Genomic DNA, 19,077 nt, shown 5'->3' with positions numbered 1-19,077 from the left:
TGTAAACTTCTCTAGAGTTTTCCTGACTAAACTAGTTTGTCTGACACTCTTTACGGTCTCTAGAGAATTCATTCTCCATCTCTTCTAAAACTTTTTTCATATCATTTTACATTACAAGACTTAATCTAGCAGACTCCAGAGTCTTCTTACACTGAAATCATACATGAAACCCAGAAAATTGAAATAGATATTCATACCTAAAATTACTGCAAACCTTAGAATTTGATACCAAATCAATCAACCCATCTGTTTCAAATCATACACCCAATATTAGTCCAAAAAGAGATTTACTAATAGTCTTAGAGAAGTCGAAAGAAAAATATACCGAGTCCTATGAAAAATCGTCTCTCCTTTGGTTTTGTTCTGTGTTCGTTTTTGAAGGAAAAGGGAAGAAAAAATGAAAACGATAACCGTTTTCGTTTTTTGCTATTCTCCAAAATAAAAATTCGGGTAGAAAAAGTTTTAAAAAAAATACCTTACGCATTTTTCTAACTTTTCTTATTCTCCGTGTGTTTGAAAACTCAAAACACTTTTACAAAACGCTACCAAACAGGCTCCAGAAAGCTTAACAAAGATTTCAATGCCTTTTAAAGATCATGAGTTTCTAGAGAGATGTCCACCGAACACCCTCCCCAACACCTGGCCTAAAAATAATCGAACAAGGCAGATCAGATAGGACCCACCATCTCGCAAATGGACACCTTGATCCTAGATGCAAGGTGCCACGTAGAATTAGAGGACAAATGCTGGGATACTCATGAGTAGCCAATCATTTGTAATTGCACATGGGAATCTATTTGACCGACTCAAATGTATACAAATATAGTAGATGGTTGTCAAATCAATTTTTACGTGTGACATTTTAATGCGAATTTAATGTCCGTATACATCCGTCAAAAGAAAGACAGAGTTACATGGGTTTCCTCGACCCTTAAAAAGAGTGGTTAGGGTGTTTCTATCTCTTTTTTTCTCGGTTCTTTCTCCCATTTTCTTCCTCCTCCTCCACACATACATCTAAGATCGGCAAGTTCTTTCCCCTTCTCTGGTCGTTTGATGGGATGGGTGTAGTGTGCCGAATAGCCTTCTTCTCCATGTTCATCTTCTTTTTTCTGTCAAAAATAAATATAAATAAATAGTAGAATACCGAGAATCTGTAATGCGGTGAGCCTTCTTAACCAAACACAGGCCTAACCTAACCAAAACCTTCATCTTCTGTTGGTCTGATAAATATCAGAGAGATATAGGCCGTGTTTATTATAAACCTGCGAATTTATTTAGTCTCTTCGATTAGATTTCGAATGCGCATTAGTTTATTCAATCTCTGATCCTGTTAAACACACTGGCGAGATCGAATGGAGATCGATTCCTCTTCTGCTGCTGATTTTACTCATCTTAAAGTCAAGATATCGAGTACTACTGGTAATTTGTTTTATTTTATTTTTGGTGTGATTTTTGTTTTCTAAGAAAATTCCTAGCTAGAACCTAAGTTTAAGCTGGTACAGGACCAAGTTCAATCTCGGAACCAAGAAATTCCAGAGAGGGATCTTGTGAAATCTTTCTGGTTGGCTTAGTCACGTAAACTATGGATCGACAACTATAAGTATTAATTCTTAATCTTTAGAATAGATTTAGCTATGAGATCCATTCCATTGCTGCATACTATTTCCATCATCGATTTTGCTAATAATTTCATTCTTTTGAAGCAGATTTTTTTTTGCAAATTGAGAGTCTATGTAAGGAAAGAATTTTTTTTGAATCAAGAGAACCGGGGCGTCTTTTGCACCCTAGGCCCGGTATACGCTCATTAAAACTGACCGACGTGAAGAACCAAAAGAGGAAGAACAGCTACTTGAGGTTTGTTTTACTTCAATTGAATCATTTATTATTCCCTGTTTGTTAAGGCATATAAAGATAAAGATTATATGCTTGTACTGTTTACAAATACAATCCTCATAGTCAGATCAGGATGTAAACAATTAATCATTCATTTGTCTTTGGTATGTATGTTGGTATCTCTGGATGATCAAACTTTTTTTGTTGTTGTTTGTTAAGTATTTGTCTGTGCTCAATAGATAATATATTTTTCTTATTTTGCAACCTTTTGTTCAGTTTTTAGACTGGCCAGGAGCAGAATTTGTCAAAATGGCTGCCAAGCCTAAGTCTAGTAACGTGAAAACGAAGGATTATGCTGAACTTGACATGAAAACTAATGATACTGCAACTAGAAACCGTGGGGAGGGAAATCTTCATAGGAGGATGTTTTTTATTTTACGGCATAGTTAGTGCTCCGCAGATGTTTTTAATTCCTTAGACGGGTATCTTTTCCACTTGAAATTTTAATTAATTTTGATTCTTATTACACTATACATGCATTATTGATTTTCATTTAGCATTTATATTTTCCCCTCGAGTATATAAGAAAGGAAGGCTCTTTTCTGAGTGCTCGTCCCAAACCTCTAAAATGTTAGAGACCGCGCTGAAGCGAACTAGAATAAAAGTTCAAGACGTATTAGTAAGAAAGCAACCAAATACCATATCATTAAAGACTGCATAAGTTCTAAAGAACCTTGTTGGCAAAGCCCCGTAGAGTAGTTTATTATCTTTTTAGCAAGACAATCCCATAAAACAAAGTCTAATCTTTATCTAATTTTATGAGTTTTGTCTAAAAACAGGCCAAATTGAAATAACGAAATCAAAACTTTTCCACAAATATTATCTGATTAATCACAAACTGATATTTAATTAGTATTATACTTAATCCTCAGATCCAATTGCTTCTCTTCGTTATATGACAACAGTTATTCATGAACAAGGATGCGCTCTCATAAGTTCAGTGGGGGCGGTCTTGTATTCTGTTATTTGTGCATTGGACATTGGAAGTGTAACATGAGCCCATGGCCGCCTGTCATGCTAACAAAAGCATATTCCAGATGGGACGTGATCATAGGTATCCACCTACACCAGGGTTCCTAATTACTATCTATCTACACAATTGGGAATACAAAATGGGCCATCTTATTTTACTGTGGCTGGGTCAATTTCATTGTTTCCTCACTAATTTGTCCAGTGTCTTGTTTCCATTTCATAATATGTTTTGTTAAGAAAAGTTGCTAATTTCATACCATATCTATCTCTTGTGTCTCCACGCCAGTGCTTCCTGATGCTACAATGTGGGATTTACGTGACATATTTAGCTTTTAAAGACTAGATTAGGTGTAGACGTATAGTTCCTTAATGTTACCAACTTGTAGCAACACCAGTCTATTGCGTTTTCTTTTTGGCGTCTCCCTAGAAAGAAAACCTAGTAAACACAAACAACAGCGAAGAGCGTACAGAGATCATCTTGGATCTACTTCTTTTTCAATTCCTCTCCCAGTTAATTCATTTCCCCTCTGATCATCATCATCGTCGTCATCATCATCATCATCTGTACACGCCCAAATCTTTACAGATTGTTGTTTTGGGAAGAACATTTTGAGGAGGATCGATAGATTACTGTAAGGTAAATTTATCTGTTTTAATTAATCTATAGATTATGTGAAATTCCTTCATTAATCTGTTTTCTTGATCATATTTAACTGTGTAATATACTTTGTCTTCAAATCATTAATGGAAATTTCTTTTCCCATATCTTTCATCAAGATTTTAGGGTTTGGTACTTTGAAATTTCTTTTTCCATATCTGTTTTCATTATCATCATAACTTGGTTGAATTGAGAACTTTCTTGATTAATGGCACTTCTTTAAATTGAAAATTTACTTGCTTAGGGTTTCCCATTTCCAAAAGCAGCACCTACTACCCCTATTAAGTCACTACCATCACATCATTACATCCTAACCACCAATTGGGAAAAAGTAGTAGTCCAACTATAATGAGAGGTATTTAGATTTGCTACCTCAGCATGGGAAAGGGAAGTTGGCTTACCCTATTTTATTACCGAATACTTAACTTTGTAATGCGGGAGAGGTTACCAATCCAGAGATCCCGCATTACAAAGTTATCTTTCTATAATATTAATATGAGCTTATTTGCTTTGCTATTAGTAGTTGCATCTTGAATGCATGTATGTTTTCGTATTTTAGTTGTAACAGCTGCCTGCTTCATCAATTGTGCCTATGTTTCAGTCACTATTAACTGTCCTTATATGTAATTGGTAGTTAAAAGTTTACCCTCAGGCCTCAGCAGTGCACTTGAAAATATTTGAACACGGAGTCGAAGAGTAAACCACAGCTAAGATATTTGAAGTCGAGTTAAGCGCTAAAGAAACAATTGTGAGATACGGCTTTAGCACATTAGCTGCAGAAACCAGAAAATGGTTGAATGCATAACGCTTTCCCCATTAAGACATACCAGAAAGTATAGCATCGTCTGTGTTCACAGACTTGCACCCTGCACATACCCAGTTGTTCTGGTTTCCACAAAACTATGAAATTTATGTTTTGTGCATTGAAAAATTACAGGCTCGAACTTTTATTCCTCAGTATAAGTTGAAACAGTTGGCTATTTCTGTACGACATTTTTTGTCCGTGTCCTTACCTACCACTGTGCAAGCAAATTTTGAGCAATGCAAATCTGGAGGGTGTATCCGTGACTGGCAATAGTTACAGATACAAAGTTAACTGTTAGGGGAAGCTGGCTTACACGAATAGTTACAAATCTGGAGGGTGTGCTAATTTATTAGCGAATCCCAATAGTTACATTCTGAAGCAAACCCCTGCATCACATTCATTTGTTATTCGGGGTCACCATTTTCTTAAGCCTCCAGGGTTAGTTTCATATGGAATTGTACATTGTAACAGTGAGGGACTTGCACCTATTGATTCATTGATATACTCATATATCACTTCTGCTTCCTAAGACTCCTAACTATGTAATGGATGCTTATGTGTATGGTTTATATAGTAAAGTTTCTCATATGTGGTGTAGTAATGGCACATAAAAGAATACTTATATGTGGTTCCAACTTTCCTGTCCAAGTGATGGATGTTTTTTTAGCAGGTTCAGGTGCTCTGCAACCTCTGATTGGGAACACTAGAATTGTCCACCTCATCTGAAACTTCTCTTTCATAGAATTTCAACAAGGATTTAATTGATTCTCATGGATAAACTACCACCTGAGATCGTATATGATATATTAAGTCGTCAGCCTATCAGATCTTTTGGCCAATGCAGAAAAGTTTGCAAAGCTTGGAGAGGTATTAGACGATCCAGGATTCTTTCAGCAGCACATTCTGCATGTTAAAGGTAAGTTGGTTTTCAACTGCATTTACATTTCTGAATACAATTTTGAGAAATCCCGTCCAGATTTATTGATTCTTTTCTTTTCAAATCTCTGATGGATTTTGTTTATCCCTGTATCTTTCATAGTTTATCTTTAATGGAAATTGTTGTACTTCTAATGCTTTTCGGCATGTAGGTGTATGATAGTATCCCTCCTTGTCAGTAAAATGTTGAAGTTACTTAGGGAATGAACTTTTTGATCAGATGCTTGCTTCCTGCCACTCCCTTTCTTTTGAATTTGAATATGTAGTTTGTGATTCTAAGTTCTTATGGAAGTCTTTTGTTTGCATGTTTGCATCTTTACTCCATTTTAGTCTGGGACAATTTGATATCCAAGGCATCTATTGGTTGGGGATATGTGTATGACCGACCTTAATTATGCTTTAGAGGCAGTTGTCATATCAAGAGTTTAAATTTTCTGTATAAGTTGTGGTTGCCGACTCATTGAATATAGTATGTTTTGGTTTTCAAAAGACTAGATCTGCAGATGTCTTTGTTTTCCTCTCTGCAAACAGATTCCAACTTTGTGTGGTGTATAGTGTAATAAGATGGTTATCCTGGTTGTGCAGGTAGTTATTGGTGCAAATGTTGTAAACTGATGATATCTGTAAGTTTTGAGTTCTGGAACACGTACTCGTGTGATCTTACTAGGTAACACAATCATAATCATCAGAATTTCGCCGTGTATGATGCAAGTGTTTGAATAGCTGTATGAAGTCATCAGAACATAGCCTACTTGTGAGGCAAGTGTTGTAACTGATTTGCTAGATCAATCATAACAGACTGTGTCTTGCCTTTTATTAGTAACTGGCAAAAAAAATTATCTGAACAGGGTTTCCATCTCACTGTGATGACAGTGGCCAAGATGCTACTGTAGTTGGGTGGGTGACATAGGAGAACAAAAATCATGGAACATTTACTGTCCTCCTGTTATATTGATTGCATGTATGTATATTTACAAGGAAACAACGAAGAGATAGAAAACTATTCTTAAGAAATAACTTCTTCGTATGTGTGTTTGAATGCATTTCTAGGGCACATTTATTTGATGTGAATTAATAGCTTCTAGTCTGATACCTTTTCTTTTGTTTTTGCTGTTTTTGGTAATCTTGTTCTTCATCCTTTGTATGACATCAATGTTGTAACATTGATGTCGGGTTTCTCTGGGTCTAATCTATGGTGATGCCTCATGCTACTAGTTGTATCATCAGAATGCACCGACCCTTTCTTCTTCTGAGAATTTCCTTTGACAGAGTTCCTTTGCGTATCATCAGTGGCATATGCAATATTACCATTTAGAGGTTGGTCATTGTTAGAATTCTCGATCTGGGAAACATTTCTTTTCCGAGAGGGTTCTCTTGCAACATTGTTTTTCTCCTTTGCCTAAATCCTTATAAACTGCTTTTGTTCCTAAAATGTGATTTTTGTTGCAGGACTCGGGGAGGATTCATTGGATAACTTGCAATATGATTTTGAAAAAATAGTACAAAGGTTCAGAGAAGTGAGGGGTTATCTTAGAGAAGCAATTGACTGGGAATTGCCTGTGGACTCATTTACAATTGAGGAGGGGTTTCTAAGTTCAAATACTGCACTTCTCCAATTCAACATGATTCACAACCTTATAGATGGAGGTCCAGATCTTCAGGAACTAATATCAAAGCTGCAGAGAGACTATAGTGGAAGGCTTACGACTCACTCCCCAGCGAAAGTAATAGAACTTGTGGAAAACGGGACTAGGTTGTATTTCGCGGAGGCCGGAAGAAGTTAAGGTAATCTGATTTATATTTTGTATTTCGTAAAATTTTGTAAATTGCTCTCCTTCTTTAGATGTATTCTGATAAGTATTTCACACTGTGCAGTTTGAGTCTGTGAATCGTTTCCTCAGCAGTATGTGCAACTGAAGAAGAATGTGGGCAGTAATGATAGTCTTGATGAGCTAGCGGATGGTAATGGTAATGCCTTCATTGAAAATGAAGCTTCTTATTAGGCGGCAAACTCAGCTGAAAGGCGAATAAACTTTCTTAAATTTCTTACTTATGTCTTTACTAGAGCAATCCCCATTTTTTGGATTTCTTATTTTCGTCCTTGTATTGGTTATAATGTATAGAACTTCATTGTGGGTTTGCGACGAGTCCTGAATTGCAGGGAAATAATGTAGCAAATAATAACAAGAAGAGAAAAGTTATAGTAGGTAAATAGAAACGTTATATTAGACTAAACATGATATACAGGTATAATAAGACAATCCATGTGTTGGCCTCCTTGCTAGATGCTGAAGTATATAGGTTATGAAAATTTGATGCATGTCATGAGGTGAAATTGTAAGTAATGAATAGATCTTTTTTTTCATTCCAGTAAATTGGATGAAAGAAAATTTGATATTGATTGATATATTTTATTTTATTTTATTTGGCTTGCGAGCTCTGAAAACTGACGCACATTGAATATTTAATTGAAATTTTCTTTTTCAGTATTTTTTCCTTATCCCAAAAAAATTTGATTTAGTTACTTTACAGGGAATATTCTAACAAAATTTGCTCCAAGGAGAGTAAGATAACCAACAACCTTGGTGTGCCTATCCTCTAACTCATGTCCTGTCAATATTTCTTCCTAGTATGTGACCTTCACTTAGATTCTTCCTTTTTGAAGATTTATCACCACCATCTAGCACATCGGCAGTTAGTAATGTGCCCAAATATCTGAATATTGTGCATGGCGTGTAAGTTATAACCAGTGCACAATCACATACTAGGAAACCTAATTGATTGTCAAAAAGCACCATAAAATAAAATAATACTTGCTACCCAAAAAAAACAAAAAAGAAGAGGATAAAAGAACATGAAATTAAGAAGAAACTAGTTGTAAGATGTCATGGATAACAAGGTACTACTCTGTAAACTCAGATGATCTCTTTGTCAGATGGGAATACAGGAAAACTATTAGTCATAAAGCTTTTGCTTAAAACTTTCAATTTTTGGAGTTTTAGTTTTATCTCTAGAAATGATAATAACTTAGCAGACAACATTGCTAAGAAAGTGAGAGTAGACAGGATTTCTGTTGAGGTTCTACAAGATGTTTCAAGTGGTCTTGAATTGTTTCTAGGCAGGCATATTACACCTGCCTAAAGTTAATAAAATTTCCTTTTATCTAAAAAAGTTTTACACAAGTGAATCTAATTTTTTACCACCCAAAAAACTGCCGGCAACGTAGTTCCACGGAAATAACATTAACTAGTGCAACGTCCAAAGCATCATAATCTGGAGATAGACTTACTTGGCATACCCAAATACAATTGGGTAAACAAATAGTCCAGATTCAGGACTATAATCAAGAAATGACGCTTACCTGTTTTGGAAGTTGAATCGACCAAATGTAAACTCCTGTAATTTAAGTATTCTGATCAAAAAGTTTGGTGGTTGATGATTTCAAAGAAAATTTAACACCAAAATAATGGTGATGAGATATCAGAAGAGATTGGGATTTGAGGAAAGTTGGGAAAGCTGGTGTGTTTACTTCCAGCTTCAATGGACTGGAAAGCAAAGTCTAACACAAACACCCAAACTCAAGTGTGTGTATCGGAATCAGAGGTAGCTCAAACTGCCACTCTTTTCCAACTACAATATTCGTAACTAAACATAATAGCTCAATACTGTCTAGTAACTAGTAAAATCAAGTACACAAACTAAATTAAGAACCTAAATGCCATTTTTATACCATAAACTACTAGAACAACATATTCAGGCTAAGTAGTAACAATCATAAGCAGGTCCTGGAGATTACCCTGGGGACAAAAAAGAAAAAGGCTAAGAGAAAAGTAAAACGGACCTATACTTGAGGTATTGGTTTATGAACAGAAAGTGAAATGTTCTTCCTATATTTATGTGGATACATCAGTAAAATGAAATTTCATAGGTCTAGTACCACATTTCTTTCCTGGGGAAGAAAATTTCACCAAAGAATCGAACTCTCCTCTAGACCTTCAATACCAAGAGGGTAAAAGAAGGATTCAAGGTATTCACGGTAGATCAGCAGCATAATATGAGTGCTGAAATTCTACTTTACCCCACTTTCCCCTTTTGATTCAAATAATCTTGGTCTGCTCGTGAAAGCCGATGTTGGAACTCTGCCCACTCACTTCTGCACCTCTCTCTCACCTGACAAATGGCAGAGATAGTACATTTTTAGCTAATATAAGAGAAAAATACATACAACTATCCAAATACCCAAATCTTTGATATCTCCATTTGCCAACCCAGACGTGCAGCTTTTTTTTTCAGGGTTTTTAATTCAATTTGCTACAGGTTTTAAGCCCAATTAAACATATTATAAGGGTGAAAGTAATATCAGATTTGTATCTTTGAAAATAATATAAGGAAAAATAGTGGCAACTTACTCCTTCCCATGGTGCTTTCCCCTTATCTGATTCACCCTGCAAATTGGCAAAACCAAATTGGATATAAAAAGCTGAAAAATTTAAGGGAAGTTGAGAAAGATTGAGAAATGTTAAAGATTAAAAGTGCAAATATCATCAGATAATGAAAATAAAAAAGACAGAATGATAATTTGCCACCCAAAAAAAAAGGAGTCCCTTAATAAGTCATTCTACACATGAGCAAAGACTGCAAGTTCTCGCACTAACAACTGAATCATTATCCACGTGGGACTTGGGAGTTTATGAATCCAAAACCACCTGCCCTCATCTAAAGGGCCCATTTCACCAGATTTGGTTGGCTGCTCTCTCAGTTCAAGTTCAGTACTCTTAAGATAAAACGACCCACTATAAGGAATTCTACCTGCTCTCTCAGTTCAAGTGCTCTTAAAACAATGCAAACCATTACTAAATCATCTAATATTTATCTTCCACCATAATTAGAGCATGTACTGCAAGTAAAAGTGTCAACTGTTTTTATGGTTTAATTCCAATCACATTTCGATATAATTATTCTTTGAATCTTTTCTGAGTCGGTTCAGCTCTACAGTTAAGTGGCCATCCAATCTACTGAATAATCAGATCAATGTTTAGATGATTTACTAATGTTGATATGGAGTATACATCAATATTTTCAACGTAAATAGTCAAAAAGAAGAAAAGGCCAACAAATCAAATGTGAATTGCAGGTTCTGACCTGACTCCCAAGAGATGGTATAACTTGATGAATGATCCATTGAGAATCAACCACCCCAATCTTCTCATGTGCAGGCTGCATAGAAAACAAAAACAATATTAACACAAAATGGAATTTAGTAAGAACTTCTCTTGATAACCTAATATAAGACTGAGTACTCAAGTTCAAAATGAGATGAACCAGCAATATAGTAGCTCATCAATTATCTACAACAACTTTGAAACATCACAAAAAAGAGGGCGAAACATTTCTATGCTGGATAACTGCCATCCATACAGAATGTGACCATATGCCTTGCCACCTTGGTTTACTATAAGTACACTTCAGCAATATAGCATAAACCACTAACCTCAACACATCTTCTTAATGCGAAGTCCAATCCCCATCCATGCACTAAATCATTCTACAAGCAGAGACAAATTCTTTTACTTATAGGAAAAACAGATTATTTCATCCACATCTGTATGATCCCTAAGTGGAGGTATCAAAATTCAAATGAAGGAGCAGATATCTAAAACCTATGAGAATACCTGAATCATATGCCAAACACATCGCCATGCATCACGAGAAAACACAGGTGCCATTATTTCCACAAAGCTGCGTCAATGCAAATAACCGAATCAGATATTTGATATAAGAAAACAACAATACCATTGGATTGAAGAAGTTTAATAATGTTTGACACATACGCTGCACATGGTGGTAGATGTGGGTCGGAACACCAGCCTGGTTTCTCTTCTGTTTCCCTGAACAAACGTAGTTCACACACATTGAGTATTTAAGATAACAAATGCTACAACAGTATTCACATTTTGATCAAGTGGACAAAAATCCTACTTGTGAACCTCACTATCTCCTCTCCTCTTTGTCATCTGCCATGTCAATCCTTTATCTGGCTCAAGACCTGGTTGAGAGATGGCCAAATCATGCTTCTTTACCAATTCAATATACCTGGATGAATGTATAAAAAGTAAAAACAAGTGAGAAGATACATACAACTTTACAGTAAGACGCCCGTCTCAAGTAACTGAAAAACACAGAATTATTACCGCTCTGCATTGAAGTGCTCAACTCCTAGATCTTCATCCCAAATAAAAATATACTCATAAGATGATACTATATCTGGATGTAGAAATCGTTTTGCATACCACCTATTCAAGTTATAAACAAAGTGCATGTCAACAAAGCTGCACATAGTATAAAAATCAAATGCTGTAACATTCAGAAAAATCGTGTAAAACAGCCAACATAAACTAAAAGCAGTATTGAAATTCTTATAACGTCTAACTGAAAATATAGAAGATACAGTACAAGTAATGACAAATACGATAAATTTATGTTGCTATACCATTTTGTTTGCTTCCTTATGCTAACATGGATTGCACGCTTTGACCACTCGAATTGATCCCATTCACTAGTCTTGCCATCATAATGAAATAGCAAAATTGTGAAGTTCGAAGAGAACTACCACGAAATGAAAAGAAAGGGAGATGTTTAGTCTCTGATCAAAATTTAAATAAATTAAAAAAAAGACTAATTTTTTTTGTTGTTGATTAACCTTTTTAACTGCTGCATCGATATTCTTGGTCTGACCGATCCCAACCGTGAATGTCACTAAGTACCTAGGCTTTGTGGGCAGATCCTGCAAGTTTAAGAGTTTAGACCATTGGTAAAATGAACAAAAAGTGTCATTATTCAGAAACTAATAAACATGCATATAAAACTGAAACCTTATTGGTTACAGCTAAAACTCTTCAGTCTCGTGTTCATAAAAATTATGCCTGCTTGACACCCTATCTACTCATGCCTCTAGAAATATTCACAGGCAGGTAATCAAACACATAATCACAAGTCCAAGTAAGGACAGGCAAAAAGGAAAAGTAAAACACCAAAGCCAAGAATATAACACATGATAAGAAAAATGCATCACTTACCTCATTGGGATCACCCCATAATCTGCGCAAGTAAAGATCAGTTTCAGGAACAATGATCCCGGGAGGAAGTAACTCAGCTCCACGTGGATTCGTAGGAACATATACCTGGAACCATAATTTAAAGCACCAAATTGTTAAGTTGTAATGTAGTCAGCATACAATGTTCATGCAACTGAGCGAAATACAGAATCCCATAACTTCACAATCAAATTTGTTCGAGTTGTTTGCCTCTCAATCCCCTTTCTTGAGAGGGGTGTATACAGACATACCATATATGTTATTACAAATTTGTTTTAGTTGGAATCTTGGGTATAGGGTCTTGGTTGTGTGTTTGTTGTTTCCTCTTGGTACTCACATATCTCTTTTGTAGATCGCGCAGAATTAGAGAAGTGAATGACATATATGCTTATGCAAAATGGTGTCTTCCAACATTTCCTACACATATGTGTTTTTTTTTTGTTTATGTAATAAGTATCAAGAACAAGTATATAAATGTATCCAAAGGGAGATAAGAAAAAACAGACCGAGTACCTTTATATCAGCTGAACTATTTGGATCCATAGGTCGACTTACTGCGAATGTATTAGTATTGGACACGGGAACAGACGGTGTAAGGCCTAGATTAAACTGCATATGTAACGAAATCAGAAATGGCACCAGAGAGATGATAACCATCGAATATAAAAACAATTCTCTATACCAACATTACATACCTTACTAACTGAAACAGACGGAAACGAAACACCAATAAAAAACCCAAATACAACTCCCATTATTGTAGTTATAACAAGTCTAGCACTATCATTTGATTTCTTAGGAGCATCTCTGCAAAGCAAACACTAACAAAGTAAGCAACTACGCGAAGAAAGTCTAAGATGAAAAAAAAATTAACAAGATAGTAGAATGAAAACAAACCTGCGGTGTGGGGTACCCATCATGAAATGGTAATGCCACTTGACTCAAAATTTCCCCACCAGCATTGATATAGCACACAAATAGTATCCCCAAAAGAATCAGTAAAATTAACACACACCAATGACCAACGGATTGAAAAAGATCTGTTTGTTGTTTTTTTTCCAAAAATGCTGAACTGATCTTCTAATCTGCAATTAATGTTATCCCCTGCAAAACCAGAAACATGAAGAAAATGCTAGAAACAGAAACAGAAGTTGTTTTAATGGTAGTTCAGGATAACTTCAATTAAGGCAACAGAATTTAACCATAAATGGAAAATTTCCCAATTTATACCTTCTAACTTAGGATATCATCAAAAATGCACTGACTAAAATCATAAACTCTAGCTATCAAGAAACCCTAACTAATTCAAAGAGATCATACTTCCAGGATTAACATAGAGTGTCCAGATTATATCGAATTCAACAGAAAAATACTACAAAACCCTAGAAATTGCGCATAATGAAGGTAACAAACATCAACAATTCATTTCATAGATCCACATGAGTAAATCAGATGTTACCCTAAAACTTATTAATAAATAAATAAATAAAAACATAACAGAAGTAATAAATTAAGTAAGAAACTTACAAAAATTAGGTTTCGAATTCAATTTAGAGAGATAGAAAATCAAGAAGGAGTCGTTGAGATTTGGAGAAAGAAAAAAAGAAAGAAGAAGAGTGTATTGTATTTTTCTGTAAACAAGATCGGTTTTTCCCAAGAAAGGACATTAAATTATATGACCATTTTACCCCTATTATTTACTGCATTTGTGGCGTTTTTACCCTTGCTTTTTATTCAAAAATAAATTTGAGAATGTACAACGAAGGGACTAGCTGGACCCACTGGTACAAATTAGTTGTCCCACGAAAGTAAATAGCCGGGGCACGTGGCCAGAAGAAACAAGCTCAGAATCTGGGAATGTTCACCTCCCATTATTCTTCTGTCTTAGCGTCTCCAGATCCAAGTCAAGTCATCATCATCATACATTTGAACATCAACTTACAATTTTGGCCACAGAGCAACCACGATGGCGTTCTGAAAGGGGTACTAAGTACGACTGTACGAGGGGTGAATCGGTCTATTATGGCTTGTTTGTTGTTGATGTCACAACTCTCTTGGGGTCACTTCTGCCAGTGGTTAAGAATCAAAGTCATAGTTTGATCCTGGACCTGGTATAAGTAGACTGTGGAAATGTTCATATAATATATTTTAATAGATGTAGAATTATTCAACAATTGGATCTGTGGCGCAATGGTAGCGCGTCTGACTCCAGATCAGAAGGTTGCGTGTTCGATTCACGTCAGGTTCATATTTTTTCATTTTCTTTTTCATTTTCATTTTTTTCACTGGGTCTTGTTGTTGCAAATTCAATGCTCTTGGTTTTCAGACAATTCTACATGAAGAAGATACAATATTTTTTCATTTTCTTTTTCATTTTCATTTTTTTCACTGGGTCTTGTTGTTGCAAATTCAATGCTCTTGGTTTTCAGACAATTCTACATGAAGAAGATACACAACAAAGAATTCGGAAGCAATGTAACAAATCAGAACTTGGCGCAATGACTAGGCAAACCAGTTTCATGATCAACAGCAACAACTTCTGTCGCACTGTCACAACTGATAACATCTTGTCCTAGTTTTGCTCCCGCAGTCTTCATTCTTTTAAGAGATAGCGCTTGGTTAAATAGATTCACAGCCGGTAGTTTTGAAGCCGAAGGCAATTTATTACCAGGTAAGAACCCCCGGAAATCTTCCATCAGCAACGGCACTTCGAAATCGGTCTTGTCATGCTTAACAATGTTGTCCTTCGCACTAATGTGAGCGCCCGGTTCCATATGGTTCGTCGAGAAACTTGCTTGGTTAGGAAAGTTTGGATAAAGACTTACATATCCTCTCAGGTACATCAAATCGATCAAAAACTTCTTCCAAGAAGCTTGCCATCCGTTGGTTCTTGATTTCGGAATTTGAACCGGATTTTCTTTCGCATTTTCCGTGAATCTCATGTTCATGTACACGTAGAATTCTCTCCAGTGTTTAGGGAAGAAAACAGATCCCCAGCTGCACGGCAGTTGATGAAGGTAAGGCGTGTTGGGATGTATATGTTTGAAAAACTCCGTCGCATTCCATTTGGGTCGCTCTTTCGTCACTTCGACTAACCGTGGAGTGTAGAGAGAAATGGAGGAAAGCTCCGGGAGTGATACTTGAGGGTCGTAGTGATATGCTAAGAGCGCGTATTTGACCCATAAGTAGTAATACGGAGATACTTCGATATCGTCTTCCAGTAAGAGACCGAAATCATCGTCAGATGATGGGTACCAGCTCTCGCTCACTGCACGGATTAGTCCTCCCTGGATGATTCTCCTGCGAAGTATTTTAGGTCCATGAGGCCATTCAAATGAATTTACAAGCTTTATGGTCTCCTCATCCACTTTGCTGTCCATGTTGAAGCTTATAGGAATCTTATCCCCGACGTAGTAGGCGTCCTTGAGAGACTTAAGAAGTCTTGTCAGAGACGAAGCACGGTTCTGGGTGATGATGTTTATAGACAGCTGCATTCTGTTCCAGTCTGCATGAAAAAACAATGAAAATGGGAGTTGAGTCCAGCTAAACCATGAAAATGAAAGTTCTAGTTTGTGAGGCGCTAGGCGAGGCCAGCCTAGGCCCCAGTAATATTTTTTTTTAAATGTAATAGCCTTGGGCGTTTTATGTGCTAGGCGCCCCCTCTTCACGACTCGTGCGCCTTGGGGGTCTAGCAGAGCGCCTAGCTCGCCTTTCACAACATGCAATTGCAGATAAACGATATAAGCAGAACAGATGTTATATGTCTCTTACTTGGAAGTGCAGTTGATCGTAAATCGGGCATCCAAAGCACCTTAGAAACAGAAGCTCGTGGTAGAAAAACCAATGTTGACTGGTTTAAGTTAGCTTCTGATGCCATTGTCAGAGCTTTCCTGACATTTGTATCGATATCGTCAACTGTGATCAGAACGCTCGGGTTGTGAATTTTGAGCAAACCTTTCATGCTTGAGTATACAGATTGCACAACAGGAACCTCAGATTTCGATATTCCAGAAAGAGCTCCGACGCCTAAATCAAAAATTTTGAATCTCCTCTCTTTGCAAACTGACTTTGGCCACTTCAAAGCTTCTGCAGCTTCTTCGCAGGGACAGAAGTTGCCTCCAGAAACTGCAATATAAGCTTTCTTGCCAACAGTGGACCTAAACTTCTCCAGGAGAGGTGAAAGAGCTTTCACTTCATCAAGCGAATGCGCATAAAAAAGTGCATCTATTTTTTGTGGATGCATAGCTGCCCACTGAGTCATGTATCCTGTTGACAGAGCTTTCCACCATTGATCGTCTCGGACCGTAATAATGTCTTTAAAAATCACGGTCGTCTCGGACACATACGCGAGTCTGTGTTCACTATCACCCCAAGTTTCTTTGTCATTTGGGTCAACTGGAAGCACAAACGAACCGGCGTCTCTATACTTTTGCAGCTGATAGCTGTGCATTATTCAGAATACAATACCGTTTATAAGTACAGACGACATGAATACGATAAAGCGAAAGAAACTCGTTCTAGAAGGATGAGCACATACCTGAGGTGCAGATCTTCACCGGTCATGAAGGTAAAGGGTGTCTCTATGAAGAGTGTTTTAGTAAGCTCAGCTGATAAAAACCAAGAGCTGGATAGAAAATCGACTTGCACGATTTTGTCGACTGTGATTTCATATGCTGGATCAGGCAAATAAATTCCTGCTTCCTTGGACCGGAACTTTCTATAGCTGGGAAATGTATAATCCTTCTGCCTGAATGGCAAAATCCTCCCAATACTTCCTAAAACTGAATTCTTATACTTTTCCGTCCCTGCGACATGAGATAATATCTCCAACATCTTCTTGCCAGGTATCATGTCGTCGTCAAGAATGTAAACAAGATCGGATTCCGTTTGCAACGCCATTTGAAACCTTCCGTAGTACTTGAAATCATAGCTTGAACTTATGAAGCTGATTCTAGAATCATTGTAGCTTTCTACGATTCTCTTCAGTGAGAGCTCATTCGGGCTGCCAAATGAGAGCACCCAAATGTTGTGGAACGGAAGTGTCTGATGAAGCAACGAATCGAGTTGGGAACATAGAGTTTTTCTCTTGAAATGATTCAAGATTACGGTTACTTTCGGGACTTCGGGTCCTCCCAGTTTCCATCTCGAGTTCATTGCCAGGAGCTCAGTGAGCGTCTCCGTCCCGACCGTACTGCTTTGGAAATCCAGTACCTCTTTATAAAGATCAGTCTTGAACTTGATCATAACTGCATCAGTCGACTTCTTCTGCTCGAAATCAATACTCTCGTGTTCGCAAACCTCTGATATCGGTTGGATTTCGGTACCTAGGATAGAAAGCGACTCTTGGGAACGCCCGTAGACGTGCGGCGGAATAATGTACTGTTTCCATTGCTGCGCAATCTTAGTAGCCCATGCTAAATCTGGTTTGCTGCGTAAATCAATTGTAGGACTCATGTAGTATAGAAGGAAAGTTGCATAGATTGCAAAAGCAAATTGAAGGAATGTTAGAGCAGTAACAAGACGTGAAGATGAATTGTTTCTTTGAACTCTGGCTTTAGGCCTTCCACCAGGATAATCTGTGAGCATTGCTTCCAAGTACTCTCCACTTCTAGGATTGCGAACGAAACCCATTTCCCGCATTCAGCAACTGCAGGAAACTGTTTACTGAATTCCGGTATGAACTGAAAAGTGAAAAGAAGTCAGTTTGAGACCAAGTGAGTTGAATATGAGAGAACAATGAATCCTGTGCAGAACTAACACATTTAAGGAAACCTTGACTTGAAAATGCATTCAAGTTCACATGGGTTTAAGACTAAACAAACAAATTAAGTACATTGTTTTAGTTTCATTAATTTCTTCTTCTACGACGTTAAACGTCCGTCTTTAATGGCAACAAAGAAGGCAAACCCACAGCTTTCTTTACCTTCTCTAAGAAATCAAGAAACCCATTGACAAAATCTTGAAATGGCAAAAAAATTACTCAAGGTATCAGCTTTTTATAATAGGAGAATTCACACACGTGGAGAAGCAAGAAAGAAAAAAAAAATCAAGATTTTGATTCTGTAAAGTACTTAAAAAACAAGTAAAAATCGTCAAACCCGAATGCCAAGAACCGTAGTTTAAGCCAAAAGCAGCATGGAAAATGAGTTAAATAAGCTAAATTAAGAAATTAAAATCTTTTTTTTACCTTAATGAATGAGAAAAAATCTGTACAGCAACAGAGCAACTCCTTTACTTCTCCAGCAGAACAAGTTAGACCCTTGATTCTACCGCCATTAATGGGTGTTAAGCTTATGGATTGACAAAGAAGGAATAGATATTATTTTAAGTGTGAGTTTGAAGATGGAATCTGTACTGATATTTAAATACAAATTTCAGAAAATAGTTGTACACAACTAGCTTCAGTAATGGCTAATTGCCAAACTTTACCGAACTGTGTTGTGAATCTTTTATTTTGCTTGCAGAAGAAATTAGGCTTTTGCTTATTCATGAAAAAGAAAACACTTTCTTTTTTTCTCATTTTATTAGTAGTTTTACTAGGAAATTTCCATTAGACTGCAAGGAAAACAAGAGAACCCTTTTCATCTTGTGATTTTACATGCAATGGGCATTTCTCATTGTTACTGGTTTTAAGTAAAAAACTCAAAAATACCCTGATGAATGTCGGTCGGTACTTATCCAACTTGAGGGTATTATCGGAATCAAACTAACTCCGCTTT

General features: G+C 36.7%; 2 protein-coding genes, 1 long non-coding RNA gene and 1 other non-coding gene across 12 annotated transcripts; 2 read left to right on the top strand and 2 right to left on the bottom strand.

Moving 5' to 3' along the window:
- Positions 1–934: 934 nt before the first annotated feature.
- Positions 935–7,710, top strand: LOC113323755. 9 transcript variants are annotated; one of them, XR_003347807.1, is made up of 7 exons: positions 935–1,419; positions 1,503–1,600; positions 1,707–1,854; positions 2,110–3,502; positions 4,999–6,581; positions 6,714–7,049; positions 7,140–7,710. It is a non-coding gene; the product is annotated as an uncharacterized LOC113323755 (long non-coding RNA). The 9 variants fall into 9 exon arrangements; XR_003347805.1 differs by lacking the exon at positions 1,503–1,600 and having other exon boundaries at positions 937–1,419; positions 2,110–2,947; positions 3,152–3,502; XR_003347802.1 differs by lacking the exon at positions 1,503–1,600 and having other exon boundaries at positions 938–1,419; positions 4,999–5,244; positions 5,850–6,581.
- A 1,253-nt stretch (positions 7,711–8,963) lies between these two features.
- Positions 8,964–14,012, bottom strand: LOC113323754. The gene is made up of 15 exons (XM_026572095.1): positions 13,886–14,012; positions 13,256–13,462; positions 13,054–13,165; positions 12,872–12,967; positions 12,341–12,445; positions 11,965–12,048; positions 11,755–11,870; positions 11,456–11,557; positions 11,244–11,357; positions 11,096–11,152; positions 10,937–11,003; positions 10,756–10,809; positions 10,407–10,481; positions 9,674–9,709; positions 8,964–9,434 (listed from the first exon to the last, which is right to left on the bottom strand). The coding sequence occupies exons 2-15, from the start codon at positions 13,276–13,278 to the stop codon at positions 9,339–9,341; spliced, it is 1,137 nt and encodes a 378-aa protein (XP_026427880.1). The 5' UTR covers positions 13,279–13,462; positions 13,886–14,012; the 3' UTR covers positions 8,964–9,338.
- Positions 14,013–14,534: 522 nt separating this feature from the next.
- On the top strand, positions 14,535–14,606 carry TRNAW-CCA. The gene has a single exon. It is a non-coding gene; the product is annotated as a tRNA-Trp (tRNA).
- A 95-nt stretch (positions 14,607–14,701) lies between these two features.
- Positions 14,702–18,674, bottom strand: LOC113320141. The gene is made up of 4 exons (XM_026568079.1): positions 18,546–18,674; positions 16,896–18,039; positions 16,130–16,800; positions 14,702–15,863 (listed from the first exon to the last, which is right to left on the bottom strand). Exons 2-4 carry the CDS (start codon positions 17,996–17,998, stop codon positions 14,842–14,844), a joined length of 2,796 nt encoding a protein of 931 aa, XP_026423864.1. The 5' UTR covers positions 17,999–18,039; positions 18,546–18,674; the 3' UTR covers positions 14,702–14,841.
- Between the last annotated feature and the right edge of the window lie 403 nt (positions 18,675–19,077).

The sequence above is a fragment of the Papaver somniferum genome, chromosome 11 (assembly GCF_003573695.1).
Source record: "Papaver somniferum cultivar HN1 chromosome 11, ASM357369v1, whole genome shotgun sequence".
Taxonomy (NCBI): domain Eukaryota; kingdom Viridiplantae; phylum Streptophyta; class Magnoliopsida; order Ranunculales; family Papaveraceae; genus Papaver; species Papaver somniferum.
The sequence above is the reverse complement of the archived record's forward strand: the minus strand, read 5'-3'. Positions and strand labels throughout refer to the sequence as shown.

Bases quoted from the DNA above. Each gene is read 5' to 3' on its own strand.
- LOC113323754 (XM_026572095.1), bottom strand. From the start codon at position 13,278: ATGATGGGTACCCCACACCGCAG. The intron at 12,049-12,340 runs GTAAGTGATGCA...TTAAACTTGCAG, and splicing joins TATGGGGTGATCCCAATGAG to GATCTGCCCACAAAGCCTAG. The intron at 10,810-10,936 runs GTATTCTCATAG...CTCTGCTTGTAG, and splicing joins GTGTTTGGCATATGATTCAG to AATGATTTAGTGCATGGATG.
- LOC113320141 (XM_026568079.1), bottom strand. From the start codon at position 17,998: ATGCGGGAAATGGGTTTCGTTCGCAATCCTAGAAGTGGAGAGTACTTG. The intron at 16,801-16,895 runs GTATGTGCTCAT...AATAATGCACAG, and splicing joins GGTGAAGATCTGCACCTCAG to CTATCAGCTGCAAAAGTATA. The intron at 15,864-16,129 runs GTAAGAGACATA...TTTTTCATGCAG, and splicing joins ACGATCAACTGCACTTCCAA to ACTGGAACAGAATGCAGCTG.